Below are 18591 nucleotides of genomic sequence, written 5' to 3'. Positions count from 1 at the left end.
TATTTTTTAATAATATTAGTTAAGAACATATGTTTATTAATTAATATATTTTCAAAAGACAATATATATCTTAAATATTTAATTTAATATCATCTATAAAGTTTCTTATTTGTCTAGTATAAATTTTAAATAATTAACTCTTATTTCTAAAATTCAATATAATCTTATGATTCCAATTGCGCATTCAAACAATATATTTGTAATCACAGTGTGTCACACAAGCATGTCAGTGTAATTACTAGTTAGGCTGATAATTATGACCCTAATAATTACACCAATTCTAATTACCAAGTGACTTTCCAAACAGATCTTTAATGTATTATGGCTTAAATTTCTCTTTTTATCTATTGAATCATAATTGTTTTTTATATTAATTTTCCAATAAGAAATGTTCCTTCATTCTACTTATATTTGAATCATTTGACTTTATTTATTCGGTAGATATAGAGTTAGATTACTAAGAATTTACTATTATTAAAAGATGAATGTGTTGTAAAATTTAAGAACAAAAGAACAATATAAAGAAGAAGACAAGAAGAATATAAGACAAGAGGAACATTACAAGATAATTTTCTTTCTTTTAAGTGTTCCCCAAATCTTCAAGTGTATCCAATATAAACTCTAATGCCTCTATTTATAGTATTACATAGAGGCATACAAAATGTTAGTCATAAACCTGACCTTAACCATGAAAATTATGGAGACATTAACCATGTAAGTTATGGAGAAATATCAAGAGGGAAGGTTATGGAGGTGTTGTGTAATAACACCTTGAAGTTATGGACATCCACATAAATATATTTACAACAAAAAGTAAATTAAATATTTTTAACTCAAAAGATTGTTACAAGATCAATTGGGCGTTTTTAAATCTAGAATTTTTAGGCACTTCTAATTTTCAAAACATCAATTATTCCACAAGAACCTAACAAAGAAATTGAATTATAAACATCAAGTTTTTCTTGAACTTTTTGTCTCGGATAAGGTGAGATATCTTAGGATTATGTTTGATATTAGATTTATATGATGTTTGATTTACGGTTATACATTTATCTAGAGATAAATTTATGCTGCCAACTAAGCATAGAGTAAATCTAATCTCAAATTTAATCCTAACTATCCCACCTTATCTCATTCAGTTTGAGATTATTTTATCCCACCTTTCAGATGAGATAAATTACTCTACGAACTATAATCTAGAAATAATTTTATCGACGTATCAAAAGGTCCCTTAAGTTATAATATAGACTAGTATGACTCTTAGGTTGTTTCATTTGAACTTTGTGGGTGGTTGAAGTATGATTTCTAACCTAGTGAACTTGACTCTTTAATATATATATAGGTTTTGCTATTTCAGGCTAACTCTCAATTTAAAATTCATTAAAATTATTTTTCGGCATCTTTTTCATAAAAATAATTCCAAGAAACTAGATCTGTCGAAATATTTATGGTTGGTGTCACATGAACGAATAAATCAACACCATTTATTTAATCAAATTTACGTATGTGTCATCTCATAATTTCATTTTATAAAACGAGAGAATTTTTTTAACTCAAAGTTAACAATAGGGGCAATTTGTTCCACTATATGAAAGAAGGGGCATTTTTAATTCTAAAATTGACATTAAACGCAATTATGATTCTATAGGTGATATGATTTTTTTTAATTTAAATCAATTTCATACCCTTTTCCGTTTTATATACATTCAATTACAATTTTCATAAAAGAAGGGAAAATATACTTACGATGATCAATGTACATGTAACATGTGAATTTCAATATATATAGATTCTTTAAAAAGATTCAAAATAAAAACTACATATTTGAAAATCACATGAAACAAATTATAATCAATATATTACAATGAGAAAATACATAATTACCTCATCGAATTTATACCCCTTTTTGAAGTAGACACCTTAAGTTCGTGAAAGTCCTATTACCCCACGAAATTATATTCAACCACACTAAATACATCATTTTAACATTATCTACAATCTCATTGCCAACGAGTGTGTCTCACCTCCAAATAAAATAATGTAACTGTATTTTTTCCTGGCTCTTTAATAAAGGGTTGGGTAAAATCAAGACCCGTTCAAAATTTTGACAAATTCTCTTTTTTATCTTAAATATTTTGTACATAAATCATGACGACTAGAGAATTTTAGAAACTACATTGCAGATGTTTGTATGACTTTTACGGTGGCAGATAGAAGAAGCTCCATCATTGGAGAATTTCATAGCATTGACAACTCAAATGGCATCTTCTTTGTTTATGGGTACACAAGAATATTATCAAGTTAAGTAAACAATACGGGCTCAATGTGATCAAAACCCTCTTCGAAGAAGCAGGGAACAAACGGATGCATCTCATGTCCTTCATCGATCTATCCGTTATGAAACCCTAAATGGTACGAACGTGCATTAGTCTTTGCAGTCCAAGGTGTATTCTTCAACTCATTCATATTTGGCGTCCCCAAATTAGCTTATCAGATTGTTGGGTACTTAGAGAAAGAAATAGTGAATTTGTAAACAGAGTATTTTGGTTGATACAGAAAAGGAACTTTTCGAGAACTTGCCAACTCCAGAAGTTCATATGGCATCTCGCGTTTATAGATCGAACTATTGAATTGAGAGAAGAGAATTTTTTTTTTGGTTGAACATGGAGGGCTCTTCAATGGCCATCAATGGAGGTTTGTAGAAGATGGAAAATGGTCTATTTAATAAAGAAGAGAATTTTTTTAATTGGTATGCCACATGGCACTAAAACATTGGCTTTGGGATTAATTTTTAGTCTTTTCACATGCCTCTCGAATTTGAGATTGCACATGCTCTGAAAATGGGTTAAAAGGGTGTATTTATCATGGTTAAAAATAGTTTCGTAGGGTAATAGAACCCCGCAAACTTAAGGTGTCTACTTTTAAAAAAGGTATAAATTCGATGGGGTAATTATGTATTTTCTCTATTACAATTCAATATATATATTTTTTTAAAAAGATATACATAATCCTAGTAAAATAAAATATTGGACTCTTAAAAGATAATAGGACTAACACATTCACCTAGAATGGTAGATAAAGTAGGTTTTTTCTATCTTAATTTATTTGACTCATTTTTTTAACGAGTCTAAAAAAATGAAGTATTTCTATATTTAATACTCCCTCTGTCCCAATTTATATGACTTACTTTCCTTTTTAGTCAGTCCCAAAAAGAATGACACATTTCTATTTTAAGTAACAATTTGCCTATAAAATGTCTTTTTTACCCTTAATGAAATGATTTACAACCACACAAATTTCTATCATTCATTTTTGGACCACAAGTTTTAAAAGTCTTTCTATTTTTCTTAAAGTTTGTGCCAAATCAAAGTACATCATATAAAATGGGACGGAGGGAGTAACAGTTTAATTTTAAAATCCTCATTTTACCCTTAATGACATTATTTGTAGTCACATACATCTCAAACTTATTTTATACCACAAGTTTCAAAAATTTGTCTTTCATAAATTTTATGTCATGTCAAACTTGATTGGTTGAAGAGTTTTCTCCTAACCACTATGTCAAGAGTTCAAAGTTGGTAAATACATGTCAAACTACATATAAATTGAGGCGAAGAGATTAATAGTTTTGCAACTACGAGACGATAGAAAAAAAAGACAACAAATTTGTGGATTTGCTATGAAAACAACATTTTCAAGTACCACTACTCTTAACTTCAGTAACTTTCCTCCAACTTCATGTGACTGGTAATCACTTGGAACCAAATTTTAAAGCAAAAATGTGCATTTGATCATATTTACACATTACAAGACCTTAGTGAAAAAGGCCAAGAGAGAATGATGGCTTATTTGGGATGGGAAAACTTTTGCTGTGATTGAAGCAAAGTTGCATAAAGTAGCTGATTCCAAGAATCTGGTACACCAGGAAGGCACCAATGGCTGCAGTCTTGAAACATCCCTGGCCTCCTCTTTGATTTTGCCTCTCTGAAAATTGAAGGGTGTCCTTCTTTTCTATAGTCTGTCATCTTTGTAATGTTGAGATAAACAACTGGTGTTTTCATTTCTGATATTACTGATTCAAGAACTCTCATCATCCATGGATATGGACCTAATTGAGTCTCGTTTATTATCGGTTTCGTCTCCCCATCACAGTTTCCTCCTGAGTTCCATTGACCACCTCTGCCAAAAAGGGAACTATCCCTCATTAGACTATCAAACAACAACATAACATCCCACAAAATGGGGTCTGGAGAGAACTACCTCGTGAAGGTAGAGAGACTGTTTCTAAAAGACCCTCAAGTACATCAAATCCAAGTAAAAGAATAAGAAAATAATGAAGAAAGCATAGCGGTTAAAAAGAGTCATTAGACTATCGAAAAAAGAGAAGTTTTACTTGAAATGAGAAGCTGAGTATCCCCTAAAAAACACCCTAGTTCTGGTGCTGTTGATAGTTGTATCAACCCAATTTGCCCATGTCTTCAATGCCTTAGTATATGCATCTGCCACTTCCAATCTGTTATACACATGATTCCCTTCTTGAAAGTAATTATTCCTAAACAGAGAAATTAATAAAAATCATTTCTTGAAAGAAAAAAAGAAAGAACAAAATCAGCAAACACAAGATTGATATAGTCTTTACACTTTCTGAGTTTTCTGGTGAGTCCACCAATGACCAGTATTGAAGATGATAATGTCAGCATCATGGTACTTAGTAAGAGAGCCATGGATTGTATCGAGTCGTAGAGTTTCACGACGTGCTCCAGCTTTATCCGAAAACCTCCATTCTTGAACTAGGAATGGGGATTTTATGAAGTCAATTGAACATTTGAAATCCTACACATAACAAAACAAATATCATTCAAGAAACTTGAAATCATTAATTACTAGTAGTATAAATAGTTCATTGAACCTTAAATTTGAAGGAATAAAATCCTTGACTTCTGAACTGACGATGGCCCGAAACTTCATTCACTCTGTTCTTGTCAATGAGTGAGTTTCTCAAAGCACAAACCAGAGATTCCCACATGTTTCTGTTCAATGAATCTCCAACAAAAACCAGTCTTTTCCCCTTTAACATCTTCAGCATTTTCAACCCATCAAACCTGTTAAAAAAGAGATGAATTCAACAAGAAGATGCATTTGTGAGAAAAAACAGGGGATTATAAATCAAGAATTGAACCTTGGGATTTCACAACCATGTGGCTTCCATTTAAGCCTGAGATACTCTGTATCACGACGTCCATTCTTGAAACAGTTGAAAGAATTGTCGATAAACGGACAAGAACCCGGTTTATAAAGCGGATGAAGATCATTGTCCTGTATCCATTCACCATCAAAAATGTCACAAGATTTGTCTTCTTCTTGAATAGTAACATCAAAATTCCATGATTTTGTTGGGAAGTTTGTGGGTGCTGGAACTGTACTGCTAGTTGTGTGAGTATCAGATACTGGTACGAAGTCAAATTCATGAATGGAAGAAAATGAGTGGGAGTGAAGACGAGAAGCAAGAATCTTGGTGGTGACGGCGGAGGGAGAGGAGAAGAAAATGATGAAGATGAGGAGAGTTAAGGTGAAGAAGAAGAGAGTGAAGAAAACAGAAACTTGGGTTCTTGATTTTGAGAGGAAGATTGTAACATTTCTTGAGAAGATGCAGAGTTCCTTCAAAGAAGCCATTGATGGAATAGAATGCAGAGTTTCGTCAACAGGAAATTGATGAGTTTTTAACTATTATATATATATATATAGAGAGAGAGAGAGAGAGAATGGATGAGCCCCTTTCAGTTTAGTTTATGGGGACTTTCATGTATCAAGGAGAGACAGATTTTGTTGCCAATTCTTTTGAATCAAAGTAGGTTGCAACTGTTGTATTTTAATCGCGGTAACTGATCTCCTGTTATATTCCGTTGTTTCTTTCATCAATCACAATTAATCTTAATATCTTTGGGAACCCTTCCCTTTCTTCAGAATATAGTTAGTGCAAGTTCTAGACATTAAAAGATAACTCGCAAATCGCAATTAAGAAAAACTTAGTTATCAATTAAGGAAAAAACTTACTAGATATCATTCAAGAAAGAAAGTAGAGTTGTATCTTTCAAGAGTTTTGGATGCATATCTACAAGACTACAACAATTCATATGGAACAAGAATTTCCAATAAATAGATGTAGCTTACAACATTCTCATCCAGATCAATATCTAATAATGAACTTTTGTTTACTAATACTACATGATCAACACACTAGTCAAATTAAACACCAAAAACTAGAGCGTTGCGTGTAAATCAGAAGCTAGTTTTTCCAGCAATATCTGAACGTTGCTTCAAAGGAAGAAAATAAGGGCCAAAGTCATCAGAACAAAGCTATGCAGCATGGACGACTTTGAAGCACGAAAAGCAGTGTTATCATAAGCTAGGATGTGCTCAGCAACATTGAAAAGACCTGTCGACATATTTCAGAATGAGTTCAACTTCGATAAAGAGATAACAAGGTTCAAACACGTTGAATAGTATATAAATTAAACATTTGTTTCTTTAAAAAAATACTCCCAGCTCGAAACAAATTAATCATATCCAATATTATTTTCAACAGAACATACTGGACACTTTTGTATAGTAAAGTGGAGAAAGTTTGACCTCTTTCAGGGCCATAGCTACATCCCTCCTTGATAGTCTCTTCGACTGCTCTAACGGTGGCCTTATTATAAAATCTGAAGTGCGAGAGTATGCTTCCAAGACAATTAAGCACATGGTGAGTCTCCTCTAAGCAGGGTCCTCTGCAGTATTGATCGGTATATTCAGGTGGTACATGGAGCTCCCCTGTCTCAGTCAATCTATAAGACTCCTCACAACTACTGTATATCTGCAGCTTCAATATTAGAACTAAGTTACTCATCCATTATTGCATTTCAAATTATCCAAAATCATGTCGGCAAAATAGACCAAACATAAAGTGAGAACATGGACTTACATGCTTATCAGTGAAACATTGCAATGCTTTAGAGAAAAGATAGTCAGGTTGAGCATCAATTGTGCCACCACCATATTGATGTGAATCTCCGTAGTTGGGCAAATATTCATTTCCAAGTACTCCTGCAGCGGCGGTTTGACCCTCATAATCATCTGCTTTACCTATCAAACAACAATTTACATTACTGTCATATATATGAAAATAAATCAGCAATATAACGGAGCAAGAAGAAAAGGGGTTGATTTCTCATATGGTCGATCACTCAACTAATTAATAGTTATTATTGTCTTAGAAAGTCATCTTTATTCTCGATTCCAATTTTCTTCAACAAAGAAAGTTAGTTTTTGAGATAATAGCACTATTATCTCAAAAGTAGAAATTAACTGGAAGAAAAGTAGAAAGCATATATATGTCACCTAGTGTGAAAGGGAAAAACAAGAAACAGGTCAGGGTTAAAGCTTGAAGAGAATGCTTCATGTTGCGTAATGTTCTACCTGCAGGATGATTGCAGATATATATATATATATATTAGAAGTTTACAATTATGGTATGGAATGTTAATGAAGCTTATAGTTGAAGAATCTACAATAGTCAAGTAAAACAAAGATAAATTCCATGGGGAAAAGTAAAAGCAATGGGTGATCTGCTCGATGGAAAGTTAAAATATTGGATGGTCTAAAAAGGTGAGTGACTAATTAAGTTGAACTAACTAGACTTTACTTGCTTGACGTATTTTGCATTGAAAATCAAACCTAAAAAGATCCATCCTTGCCCCACAAGTTACCCTTTATACTACTTAGTACTGCATCTGAAGCCAGGATGTTGATGTAACACTGATAGAAAACGAATTTCAAAATCAGGCTTACTAAGGGCAAAACACTTCCTACCAAATGTTTCTTTTATTCCTATATCTGAATCCGAGATGTTTAGTTAATAAAGAAGGATCACACACTCTCTTCAAAGGTAAAACCTCAAGGGAGGGTTACATGGAAGGATAGAATAACTTATAATTTTAGGTGAGAAGAAGCAACACAACACCTAACCTCAGAGAACTAAACTAGATATGGTAGCTTTGGTGGGTAAGAATAAGTGATAGTATGAATACCAAATTTTGTTACTTAGATAAGCATATCAACAATTCATCTTTAAGTGTTCACATTAGTGAAATATTATATGTGACAGAACAAACTGATTTTGCTAATACATATAACAAATTTCCAAGAGGAAACATGCTATGGTTTCTCATAGAAATACATTGATACAGGGGATTGTGTCTTGATGATTTCTTAGCCAGGAGGACTTGTGGAAATATAGGAAGAACCTAACGAAATATGGCAAAGACCAATCTCAGCTTCCAAAGAAAATGTTAAAAGGGACAGCATCACTTCTTCGTAATCCTTCCTTTTACTAATCTGCTCGGCTAAGTACTCGGTATTGATTGAACTTGTCATTACACATTTCTCCTTTTAACCCCAAACGAATAACCATCCTAACCTCAAAAGGCCAACTTAGAACAGAACATCGATACTTTTTTTTAATCATACATGCTGAGATAAAAGTTCTCAACAATCAAATATCTCCATATCCTCCTACATTACGAGGGGCTTAAGGCACATGTCAGGAGCCTATACTGCTTGTTGACTTATGTTTGGCCTTCTTTACATGGCTGACGGAATTAGTAGAGACAAAACTTCATCAAAGCTGCATGAACACAAACTGAAATCAGTCATGACTACTGTCAATTCCACCTAGACAAGAATAAAGATGAAAAGGAAGAAAAAACTCTTCATCGTGTAAGAAGTCAGAGAAAAACCTTTTTATAAACTAACACCCAGGTTTAATGCATGAGAGACCTAAACAAGGAGCTCCATCTTCATATTCACGGTGAATTATCTATAACAGGTAGAAAAATCTGTTTGGACTTTGTCATTGATAAGACCACGCCAGTAACTTCCTTCTTTTTCCTTTAGTCAGGTCCTTGAAATGAAAATCAGATTTCTTAAGATCAAGAGAGGTGTTTAATACAAAGCACCAACATATTTTTTCCCCATCTCACGGAAAAACAAGTAATATAACAATTCTTTTAGATCAGAACATAGCTGGCCATGATGCTTGCTTTCTCAGCCCATTCCCATCCTGTAAAAAACATAAGTAAAAGCGAAAATAACTAAAAGTTAAAAGTCTTCATCCTCATTTTAGGGGAAAATTGAGTTGAAATGTCAAATATTACCACAATCTCAATCCACATAGATGTAGAACAGCAACATTTCACAGAGGAGATATATAATTTGGAACTTTGTGCCATCCAATACAAGCAAATTAAAAAGTAAACCAGCTAAAACAATATCAATCGATCCAAGCAGATATAAAATATCAAGATTTCTACAGAAGAGATAAAGATAAACTTGCTATTTCTCCAGGGCAGGTCAATCTAACACTGCTTCTCCTTGGAAAAGCACAGTCGATCCTCATACAAAAAAAATACTACTACTACACCAGAGGCGCAGACACATAAATGCACAAGTGAAAATTCTAACCCCCAAACACTTCTCTGACAGGAGTCCTAAAAACAAGAAAAATATAATACGAACACACTTATACTAGGAGTACCTAAAGTAATGCCTAGTGGCGGAGTATTCTATTAACTTTCAACTGCTAAAAGATTGGAATTCCTTTGAACCTAAAGACTTGAGAGGTAGAGCAGAAATCTACTAAAAGTAAAGGGTGTGCATCATAGCCATGAGATTTGGAGTGCCTGTCAGCCTGTGTAACATCTCTTTTATAGTGTACCTAACATTTAGGATAGCTAGGCAACACCACCTCAGTCTTATCGTATAAAGTTGTTCAACAAGAGTTATCCAAGTGTTAACTACTGCAGGGAATCACACTTCAGATATCTGCATCACGTATCTATCAATTCTGCAAGATCATTATCACTACAAAATCTCCAAGTATTCGAATGTTTGATATGGACAACGTTGTCCTATTGGAACAGCCAACATCCTATTCTTCAAACTTGTACCTCCTTTTATATTCAAAATTATATTATTGATACAACACAAAGAAAATGCGTATATACAAACATTATAAATTTCTATTGTTTTTGATAACGGTAGTGTTAGAATCAGTCGCATCTCAACTAATTGACTTGTTACCTGCTACTTTCCATCATTATAAGTAATTAGGTAACTCTGGCAACCAAAACTTGGACTAATAGGAAGAAATCACTTGACGTTTTCTGTATCAGCTGGAATTTGAGTCATGATCTCCCATAGTCTGTTCCAGCTTCATTAATCGCTAGGTAACACCCTTGGTTGCTATACAAACATTATATACCATGTAGACCATAATTAAAACTCAAATTGAAGCCAACTATCTATGCAAACTGGAGTATCCTTGTTGTACCAAAAATACAAATTAGATGCAAAAGGAACTTAAATGGTAATCTATGGGTTTATAATCCTTCAAACAATTCTACTAAACTTTTCTTTCCAAATAGTATAGAAAAGCAGGGTGTTTTTTTTCCGGCCTCCATCTTGTCCTCCAATAAGTCATTGCCTCTGCCGCCATTCTAGGGGTAACCAACGAAATATTAAACAAAATGAATCGCAAACAACACTCTAATTCAAAGCTAGAAGGACTCTAATAGTAGGTAAAATTGACAGAAACTCCTGCTTTTTCCAGAAAGATCATAAACACAGACTAGCAGCAAGATGTCAACTGAATGATTAAAGCATCAGTTGTTTGAACATAGGCTCAATCAGAATATGAAAGGTCCTAGCTATGCTATCGTCCAATACAAAATCCAGACAGCTGAAGTATACCCCGGTGCTCTTCTTACTTCATCCATTTAAGCTCAGGTAGGAACACGTGTATCAAGGGAATCCGATTCTATAACTTCTTACTAGTAGTACAGCCACATTAAAAAAAATCATGCGGTTTTTTTTAACATTTCGATTCATCCTCACATTTTGAGAAGGAAGACAGAACAATATCATTGAAGACTTTCCAGAATATTGAGAGAAAATAAGTATATACATCATTTTTGTTTTATATATATTTTTTGGCCCGTATGGAAAAAATTATTGTATCTACAATTGATTGGATTGCTTATTCGCCAACTGTGTTGTTCGGTCACCCATTCACTTGTACATTTTTCTCAAAAATGTTGGAATGTTGGTGACACCCAATTTCAGCCCTCCACAATGTAGATTAATCATCGAGCTTCTTTAACTTATAAAACGATTGGAAATAATTAGTTTTATAAAATTCGAAATATTTTTCCAGTTATTTTGTCCTATTTAAATTATATATATATTAAAATGTTTTATTTATTTCTTTTTTATGACAAGGGAAACCGCAGCCGCTACCCTTTGGATGCGCACAAGGTAAAATGTTTTGTTAATTTTATTAACATGTTTTTTTAAAATGTTTTGTTAATCAATCAGTAGATCATTTTTCGAGTTAATTAATTTATAATTAAGTTAATTAATATTATGAAGATTGTTAATTAATTAGTCTTATTCAATTTCTAGCCGAATTTGCTCAATTTGACTACTTCCTAACTCCAAGTGCAATCCATTTGGCCATTTCCTAATTGCAATTCTAGCCACTTTGACTCCACCTCTAACCATATTTTAAACCCCATCAGAGTCGTCATTTTTGTTGAACTTGATCCAAAGAATAGCGGTTAGGAACGATCTCTCCACATTGTAAGCAAACCTCTCGATGAAGTCCTTAGCCAATGCATTCCAACTAGATCATTGCTTCATTTCTTGGGAGGTAAACCATTCCAAGGCCTCTCCACTTAAGCTTCGGCTAAAGAGCCGCATTAAAAAAGTCTCATTTTTCCCAGCTCCCACAAGTTGATCACAATATGCTCTCAAATGAGCCAAGGGATTTCAGGTTCCTACAAAAGTGTCAAATTTAGGTACTTTGAACCATCCCGAAAGGTCCAAATTTGAAGGGATACACATATCTTAATAGTTTAGTCCTGCAACATTGGGAATATAATCATCATCTCTTCCTTTATACTCTGCTTGGTCATTTTTTCTTTGGCCCTCCACTCTTTTTCCTGCTCCTTTTAGTGATTGAGTTCTAGATAGGTAGTGTAGGGAAGATGTGGTTCTGTGTAGACTGGAATATGGAAAGTGGCTTTTGGGGGTAGTGACTGAGTGGAAAACTTCCTCGGCGTGGTGTGAAGACGACAAGGTCTTCCTCTATCATGGACATCTGGACATGACATTGAGTTATGTCGTATTTTCAGAGTTGACTTGGAACATCTCATCAACATAGGGAAAGATTGAGGTTGAATCCCCACAACATTATCCATTAAGAGCAAAAGATCAAGTAAACAAGAACAAGAAGCCTCAGGAGTGGCGTAGTTTAATTTATGAAGTTCGTTGTTATTTCCTTTTCATATTAATGGATCTATGAATGAATAAAGTTTCAAAAAAATTACTACTGTTCAAATTGAACTACGGAGGACCTGATTTCTCATTCATGAGATATGTAGGCAGCCTTCAATGCCCGACCCCTATCTTTTAAAAGCTTACTTCTCCCCCTTCATTTTACAAGGAAATAGTAAGTTCACATCAACAGTTGCCGAGAGTACAACCGTGAAAGATGCAAGAAGACTTTAGCTCAATGCAAGTCAACATTCCTGATTCACTAGCCCCAAAATCAAATAAACAAATTCCTGCCAATTTAAATCATCTCCCAATACTCGTGGATTAACTTGTCCTCAAACAAAGAAACTCGTGTGTTTATTTTCTCTCTATGTGATATTTTGCATTATATGTTATAAACATAGACTAACAGATTTGTCTGAGTTGTTTTTCCTTGTCAGGTATTTAGAATTGATTTGTGTTGATAAACTGGTCGAGCATCCATACTTCACGCAATCTAAAGCTCCAAAAGGTTCCTTCCCCAACCGAAATTTGTTCAAAGAAAAATGACGGATAACAGTAAGAGTATCGGCTTGACTGAAATTGATGTAATGGATCCCATCGTTGTTGAATAAAATGAGTTGATTGCACAGTTGATGAAACAAATCGTTGAGATGTCAAATCTGGCTATTGTTGCCAACACTCCAAGTGATGGAAGGCCTCCACTCCATTTCCTCCTCCAAATCCAACTCCTGAACATGTCCCAAATGGCCCACCCACTATTCCTGTTCAAAAGCCCCCCACCATCGACTTAACCACCCCTAACCCATATCATGCTAGCTCTTTATACCAAGCACCACATCTTCCCTACACAGCTACACTACCTATCCCGAACGCGATCACTAAGAGGAGCAGAAAAAGGAGTGAAGGGCCAAAGAAGAAACGACCAAGCAGAGTATAAAGGAAGAGATTATGAAAGCGATGAAAAAGTTCCATTATATTCCAGATGTTGCTGGACTGAACTATGAAGATCTGTGTATCCACCCAAATTTGGAACTTCCGAAAAGGTTCAAAGTACCGAAATTTGACACTTTTGGAGTAGCCTTTGGCTCATCTGAAAGCGTATTGTGATCAACTTGTGGGAGCTGGTAAGAATGAGGCTTTGTTAATGGGACTCTTTAGCCGAATCTTAAACGGAGAAACCTTGGAATTGTTTGCCTCCCAAGAAATGAAGCAATGGTCTAGCTGGAATGCATTGGCTAAGGACTTCATCGAGAAGTTTGCTTACAATGTGGAGATTGTTCCTGATCGCTATTCTTTGAGAAAGTTAAACAATATTTAGTTGATGAAATTCTTTGATAAATCAAACTGAAAAAAAATACAATGTTGAATGAAGTAGTCAGCATCCCCTCCATCTTTGTTAAACATACATTACCAACTCACTGTAACTCTAGGCCTCCTTCTTAAATTGTAGGCTGTTAAGATGGAACCTGATGCTGCACTCCATGTGCAGAGGCAGCATTCTAAGGTGTCTTGGGCTTCCATGACTGTGACCACATCGTAATTGACCCATGCCCATTAAGTAAAGTAGGATATGTCAGTGACCAAGCATGACATAGCACTCTCCGAGGGCATGGAATGTCTAATATTTTGATTAGAATATCAACCATAATTTCTCTTTACATACTCAAGTCGAAATAAAGGAACGGTCAATTCAATTCTCGATGGAATCGTGCAAAATTATCCCACAAACTGGAATATTATTTTGAGATCTTCGAACATATTCGAGGGTTCAATGTATAGTAACATTGGCCACTACAATATGACGTCACTGAAAAGCATCTTCTGGATGAGTTCCATATTCACTTTTCAAACACACCAATGTGTTCAGTGAAACTTCTACTTCATTCCATCCCCCCAAAACTGTAAGGGGTCGTTTGGTAGAGTGTATTAGCAAAATTAATGCATACATTAGCTTTATGTATTAGAAGTACCTTGTTTGGTGCACTTTTTCATGCTATGTATAACTAATACTTGCATTAGTTATACACTCTATTGTGTATTGGGGAGTGTATTACTAATATCATGGATTTCTAGGTATTACTAATGCAAAGGGATTTAATGCATGCATTAGCATTTTTTTTTTATTTTTTTTTATTTTTTTGATAACCGAGAAATCCATCTGTGACCCGCCCTTTGGACCAATCACAGCCTTCTAAACTCGGTGGATAATGGGCCCGCTCCTCTACCCTTCTCCACTTAAATACCGGGCTTCGCTTTGCATGGTGTGGGGCTTGAACCTGCGACCTAAGCCACAAATCCTCCACCTTTTGCCACTTGAGCTAGGCCTTGGGGGCTGCATGCATTAGCATTTTAAAGACACAATTACCCCTCAAAATCCCTTTTACATCCTTTTCACCATAATTGTGGAGGATATTTTTGTAAATAAATATTTTTGTACAATGCATGCTATTTTTAATACACCAAACCAAACAATGCTTAAGAAATAATCTATGTATAACTAATGCAAGCATAACTAATACAAGCATTACTAATGCAAGCATTGCTAATACACTCTATAAAGCATTATTTTTATACACACTACCAAACGACCCCTAAGGGTTTTGTTAAAGAAAAGTCACATGATTACAACAAATTTAGGTATAGTATAGGTGTCTTTTAGCCATATTTTCCTCAACATAAATTAAAAGGGCAAATCAAACAATTACAGTGAACTATGAGGGTTGCTTAGTATAATAGATCACAGCTAATTCATAACGTGGAAACAAAACATTTAGGGTTTTCCTTCGATTAACATTACATTAAGAATTGCTGCTTACTATAATAGATCACAGCTAATTCATAACTTGGAGAAAAACATATGTCCTAATAGAATACACAGTTATAATCTATTGAAAAGTCTAGTATTTTATTTAGTCAATTAAATAGGAACACTTATGAACAAATGATATACACAAAAGGCGACATCTGAGGCATCACCAGTCCATAGAGCAGCACCTTTACTTTTTAAACTTATCCATTCCCACTTTCCAGTGTATTAGACTAGTAATTTATTACAACCAAATCCCACTTTTTCCTCTGCCTGGAAGTACGCATCTTTGTCCTTGCCTACATAGCATCGTTTACCATTTGGGATTCATAATTGCAACTATAGTGACCAGAGGAGCAAGATGGGAAAAGGTAACTTTTATTAGCTATAAGATTTTTCTTTGTCATGCATCAACAGGGAAAGCATAAAGCTAAATAGCAACTTAGAGATCAAAATGAAACAGACATTCATAAACAAAATAAAATGCATAGGGAAACAAAAGAAGAAGAAAACAAGTAGAAAATCAAAGAGAAGAGATCATAGCAGCATACCTACAGAAACTTATCAAGAAAGCAGTCATACCTATAGTACATTTGATCAGCCTGATGGGTCAATAGCAAGGGTACATTCATGATTGGCTAACAAGCAGTAGCTTGTGAGCATTAAGTGATCATCACTCCTAAATCAAAGATACTACGAAGGAGTGATGGGTTCCAATAGCATTCCCCTTTTCCCGCACTCCTTTAAAACATCCTGAGCTTCTTTAGTATGGCCTGATTGAATAAGTGAATCAAGATATAGTTTACATGTCAAATCATCGGGGACGCATCCATTTGCTTCCATTGAAAAAAACAAGTTCTTAGCTTCATCAAATCTCCCCAAGTTACATAAGGCTCTGATAAAAGCACCATAAGTATGATTATCAGGGATCAAATCCAGGGTCAACATACTTATCAGAAGCCTTTGAGCCTCATCAATCTTATTCATCTTACAAAAACTTTGAATTAAGGCATTGAAGGAGAAAACATCTGCCTTTATTCCATCACCTTGCATTTTTCGTAATAATTTCAGTGATCTACCAACATCCCCGAGGACACAAAGTGCACGAATTAAGATATTGTATGGTACGGCGTTTGGAGCAACTCCCCATTCGACCATCTCTGTGAGACAGTCTAAAGCATCGTCAATGCGATTTACTCTACAAAGGCTATCAATCATTGAACTAAACGTGAAAATGTCTGGTCGAAAACCATGTTCCAGTAGTATGACTAGTAGCTCATGTACCTTGTTAACCTCCCCTACCTTGGAATATCCACTAATAAGAGTGTTAAAAGTTACAATATTGGGAGTGACACCTCTCTGAAGCATATCTTTGAAAGCATCTGATGCTTTGTCCATCATTTTGATTTTGCAAAAGCAATCAATGACCCGGTTATAGAAGAATGTGTTAGATACAAGACCATCCTTAAACACCTGGTCCATATATTTGTTCCCCTGTTCAACTCTCCCTCCTTTATAAAGAGCATCAGCAAGTGCAAGATAAATATCAACACTAACCTTCACCCCTCGAACAGTGATGAAGTCTAATATCTGACAAGTATCATCAAGCTCCAATCCTTTGATTAAACAAGTCAGTGCAATGTTAAGAGTTGAGTTATCCAGTAAGTAACCTCTATCAATTGATATTCTTAAAAGTTGAGCTGCTTCTCTGGGCAAAAAATTAGTACTAAGGCAGTGTAGCATGGAAGAACAAGCTACATTAGGCAAGACATGTTCTTTCTCTAACCATCTAGATAACAATTCAAAGCCCTTATCTGGTGCCACACAGTGAAATACCCCATTAACCAATGATCTTACAGTAGCTTCATTTGGTACAATACCCCTACTCTTCATTACCCCGAAGAGCTCAAATGCCTCGTCCACCCTTTTAGCATTACAAAACCCCTCAACCAAAATTGTGTAAGTAAACACATTGGGAGAGTATCCCACTCCTTCCATCTGTTTCACCAGACGAAGCGCCTCCTCCACAACCCCAGCCTTACAAACTCCATGAATGAGAATATTATATGTAAACTTATCTGGTTTACAGTTATCTACCTGCATTTGCTGAAACTTTAAATAGGCTAAGTCAAGTGAATTGCACTTGATCAACGCATCGATTACCGCATTATACAACCTAGTATTAGGAGCGAGCCCCAAATAAGAAACCTGCTCTAAAATGTCAGTACAGTACTTCCCCAACCCTAATCTCCCCCAACTACCAATTAGAACACAAAGCAAGTCCACAGTAACTACATTTCCAGAGTTTCTGATATCTTGAACAAGCTCAGCTGACAACAAAAGGGGACCTTTCCTATAAAGTACATTACTTAAAACCACCTTAACTGATTGATTCTTCGCAAAAGAGGGACAAATCTTCAAAACCCAGATATAAAATCTAAAGGGGTGTAATGGGTTTTCTTGATTTTGCAAAATACTAACAACTTCTTGCTGATTCAAAGTAACCCTCTTGGCTTTATACTCGTGGTTTAGCAATAAATACCAGTCTTTTCTTGCAAGAATTTGGGAAAAATACTTATGATCAATAACACTTGCTCGAAAGTTTACCTTTTTAGCTGCTATGGAAGTGTTGGAATTCCAATTGAATGAAGGCTTCGGCTTACTGGGTGAACTTTGTTGAGTAATGGGGTTGCTAGTGGTGGCAACAGAATGAAGATTTGAGGGTTTTGGAGTAATGGGTGTGAGGGAATTTTGGTTTTGTTTAGAGAGATTGGTGAAAGCAGGTGAAGAAGCCCTTGAAGCTACAGAGGAAAACCCTCTCATACTCTTTCACTCCCCTTTGAAGCTGTCCTTCTGAAGTCGGCTGTACTTCATGCTCTTGCCAACATGTTCATGGTTTAGGTAAAATCAATTTAAACGGAAAAATTATATTATATTATATTAAATAAATTTAAAATTTTTATTTTGGTTGTTGTGAGTTGATTTTATATTTTTTAAAATGGATAATAATTAATTTTTAATTTTATTTTATTCAAAAATAACAAAGAAATAATTGAATCAATAAATTTTTTTTATATATATATATATTATAATTATATATAATATATTATTTTTATGAACAACTTTTTTTTAATGAAAAAATGCAACATCCTAACGAAAAAGAATAATGTATGATGCGATTTTTATGTGTGCAATAATATTAAAAGTTTATGTATTATTCAATAAATTTATGTTTTTTACTATATTGAATTAACTAAAAATGGTTGTTTGGTAGCTGGATAGAGTTATACATGTATTAGTAATGTGGGTATTAGTTATGCAGGTATTAGTAATTAGGGGCCGTTTGGTTACTGGTTAAAGTTATGCATGTATTAGTTATACAGGGTTTAGTTATGCAGGGTTTAGTTATG

General features: G+C 34.6%; 2 protein-coding genes across 3 annotated transcripts; both read right to left on the bottom strand.

The window, feature by feature from the left end:
* Positions 1 to 3715: 3715 nt before the first annotated feature.
* On the bottom strand, positions 3716 to 5706 carry LOC102580314 (protein trichome birefringence-like 4). The gene is made up of 5 exons (XM_006355344.2): positions 5180 to 5706; positions 4910 to 5102; positions 4640 to 4833; positions 4394 to 4552; positions 3716 to 4179 (listed from the first exon to the last, which is right to left on the bottom strand). The coding sequence occupies exons 1-5, from the start codon at positions 5671 to 5673 to the stop codon at positions 3846 to 3848; spliced, it is 1374 nt and encodes a 457-aa protein (XP_006355406.1). The 5' UTR covers positions 5674 to 5706; the 3' UTR covers positions 3716 to 3845.
* Positions 5707 to 7469: 1763 nt separating this feature from the next.
* On the bottom strand, positions 7470 to 18074 carry LOC102604436 (putative pentatricopeptide repeat-containing protein At3g16890, mitochondrial). 2 transcript variants are annotated; one of them, XM_015312340.1, is made up of 3 exons: positions 15733 to 18074; positions 8778 to 9100; positions 7470 to 8665 (listed from the first exon to the last, which is right to left on the bottom strand). In XM_015312340.1, exon 1 carries the CDS (start codon positions 18002 to 18004, stop codon positions 15875 to 15877), a length of 2130 nt encoding a protein of 709 aa, XP_015167826.1. In that variant the 5' UTR covers positions 18005 to 18074; the 3' UTR covers positions 7470 to 8665; positions 8778 to 9100; positions 15733 to 15874. The 2 variants fall into 2 exon arrangements, with proteins under 2 accessions (XP_015167826.1, XP_006355396.1); XM_006355334.2 differs by having other exon boundaries at positions 15764 to 18074.
* Between the last annotated feature and the right edge of the window lie 517 nt (positions 18075 to 18591).

Source organism: Solanum tuberosum, unplaced genomic scaffold (assembly GCF_000226075.1).
Source record: "Solanum tuberosum cultivar DM 1-3 516 R44 unplaced genomic scaffold, SolTub_3.0 scf00200, whole genome shotgun sequence".
Classification (NCBI taxonomy): domain Eukaryota; kingdom Viridiplantae; phylum Streptophyta; class Magnoliopsida; order Solanales; family Solanaceae; genus Solanum; species Solanum tuberosum.
Note: the sequence above shows the minus strand (reverse complement) of the source record. Positions and strands in the feature narration are given on the sequence as shown.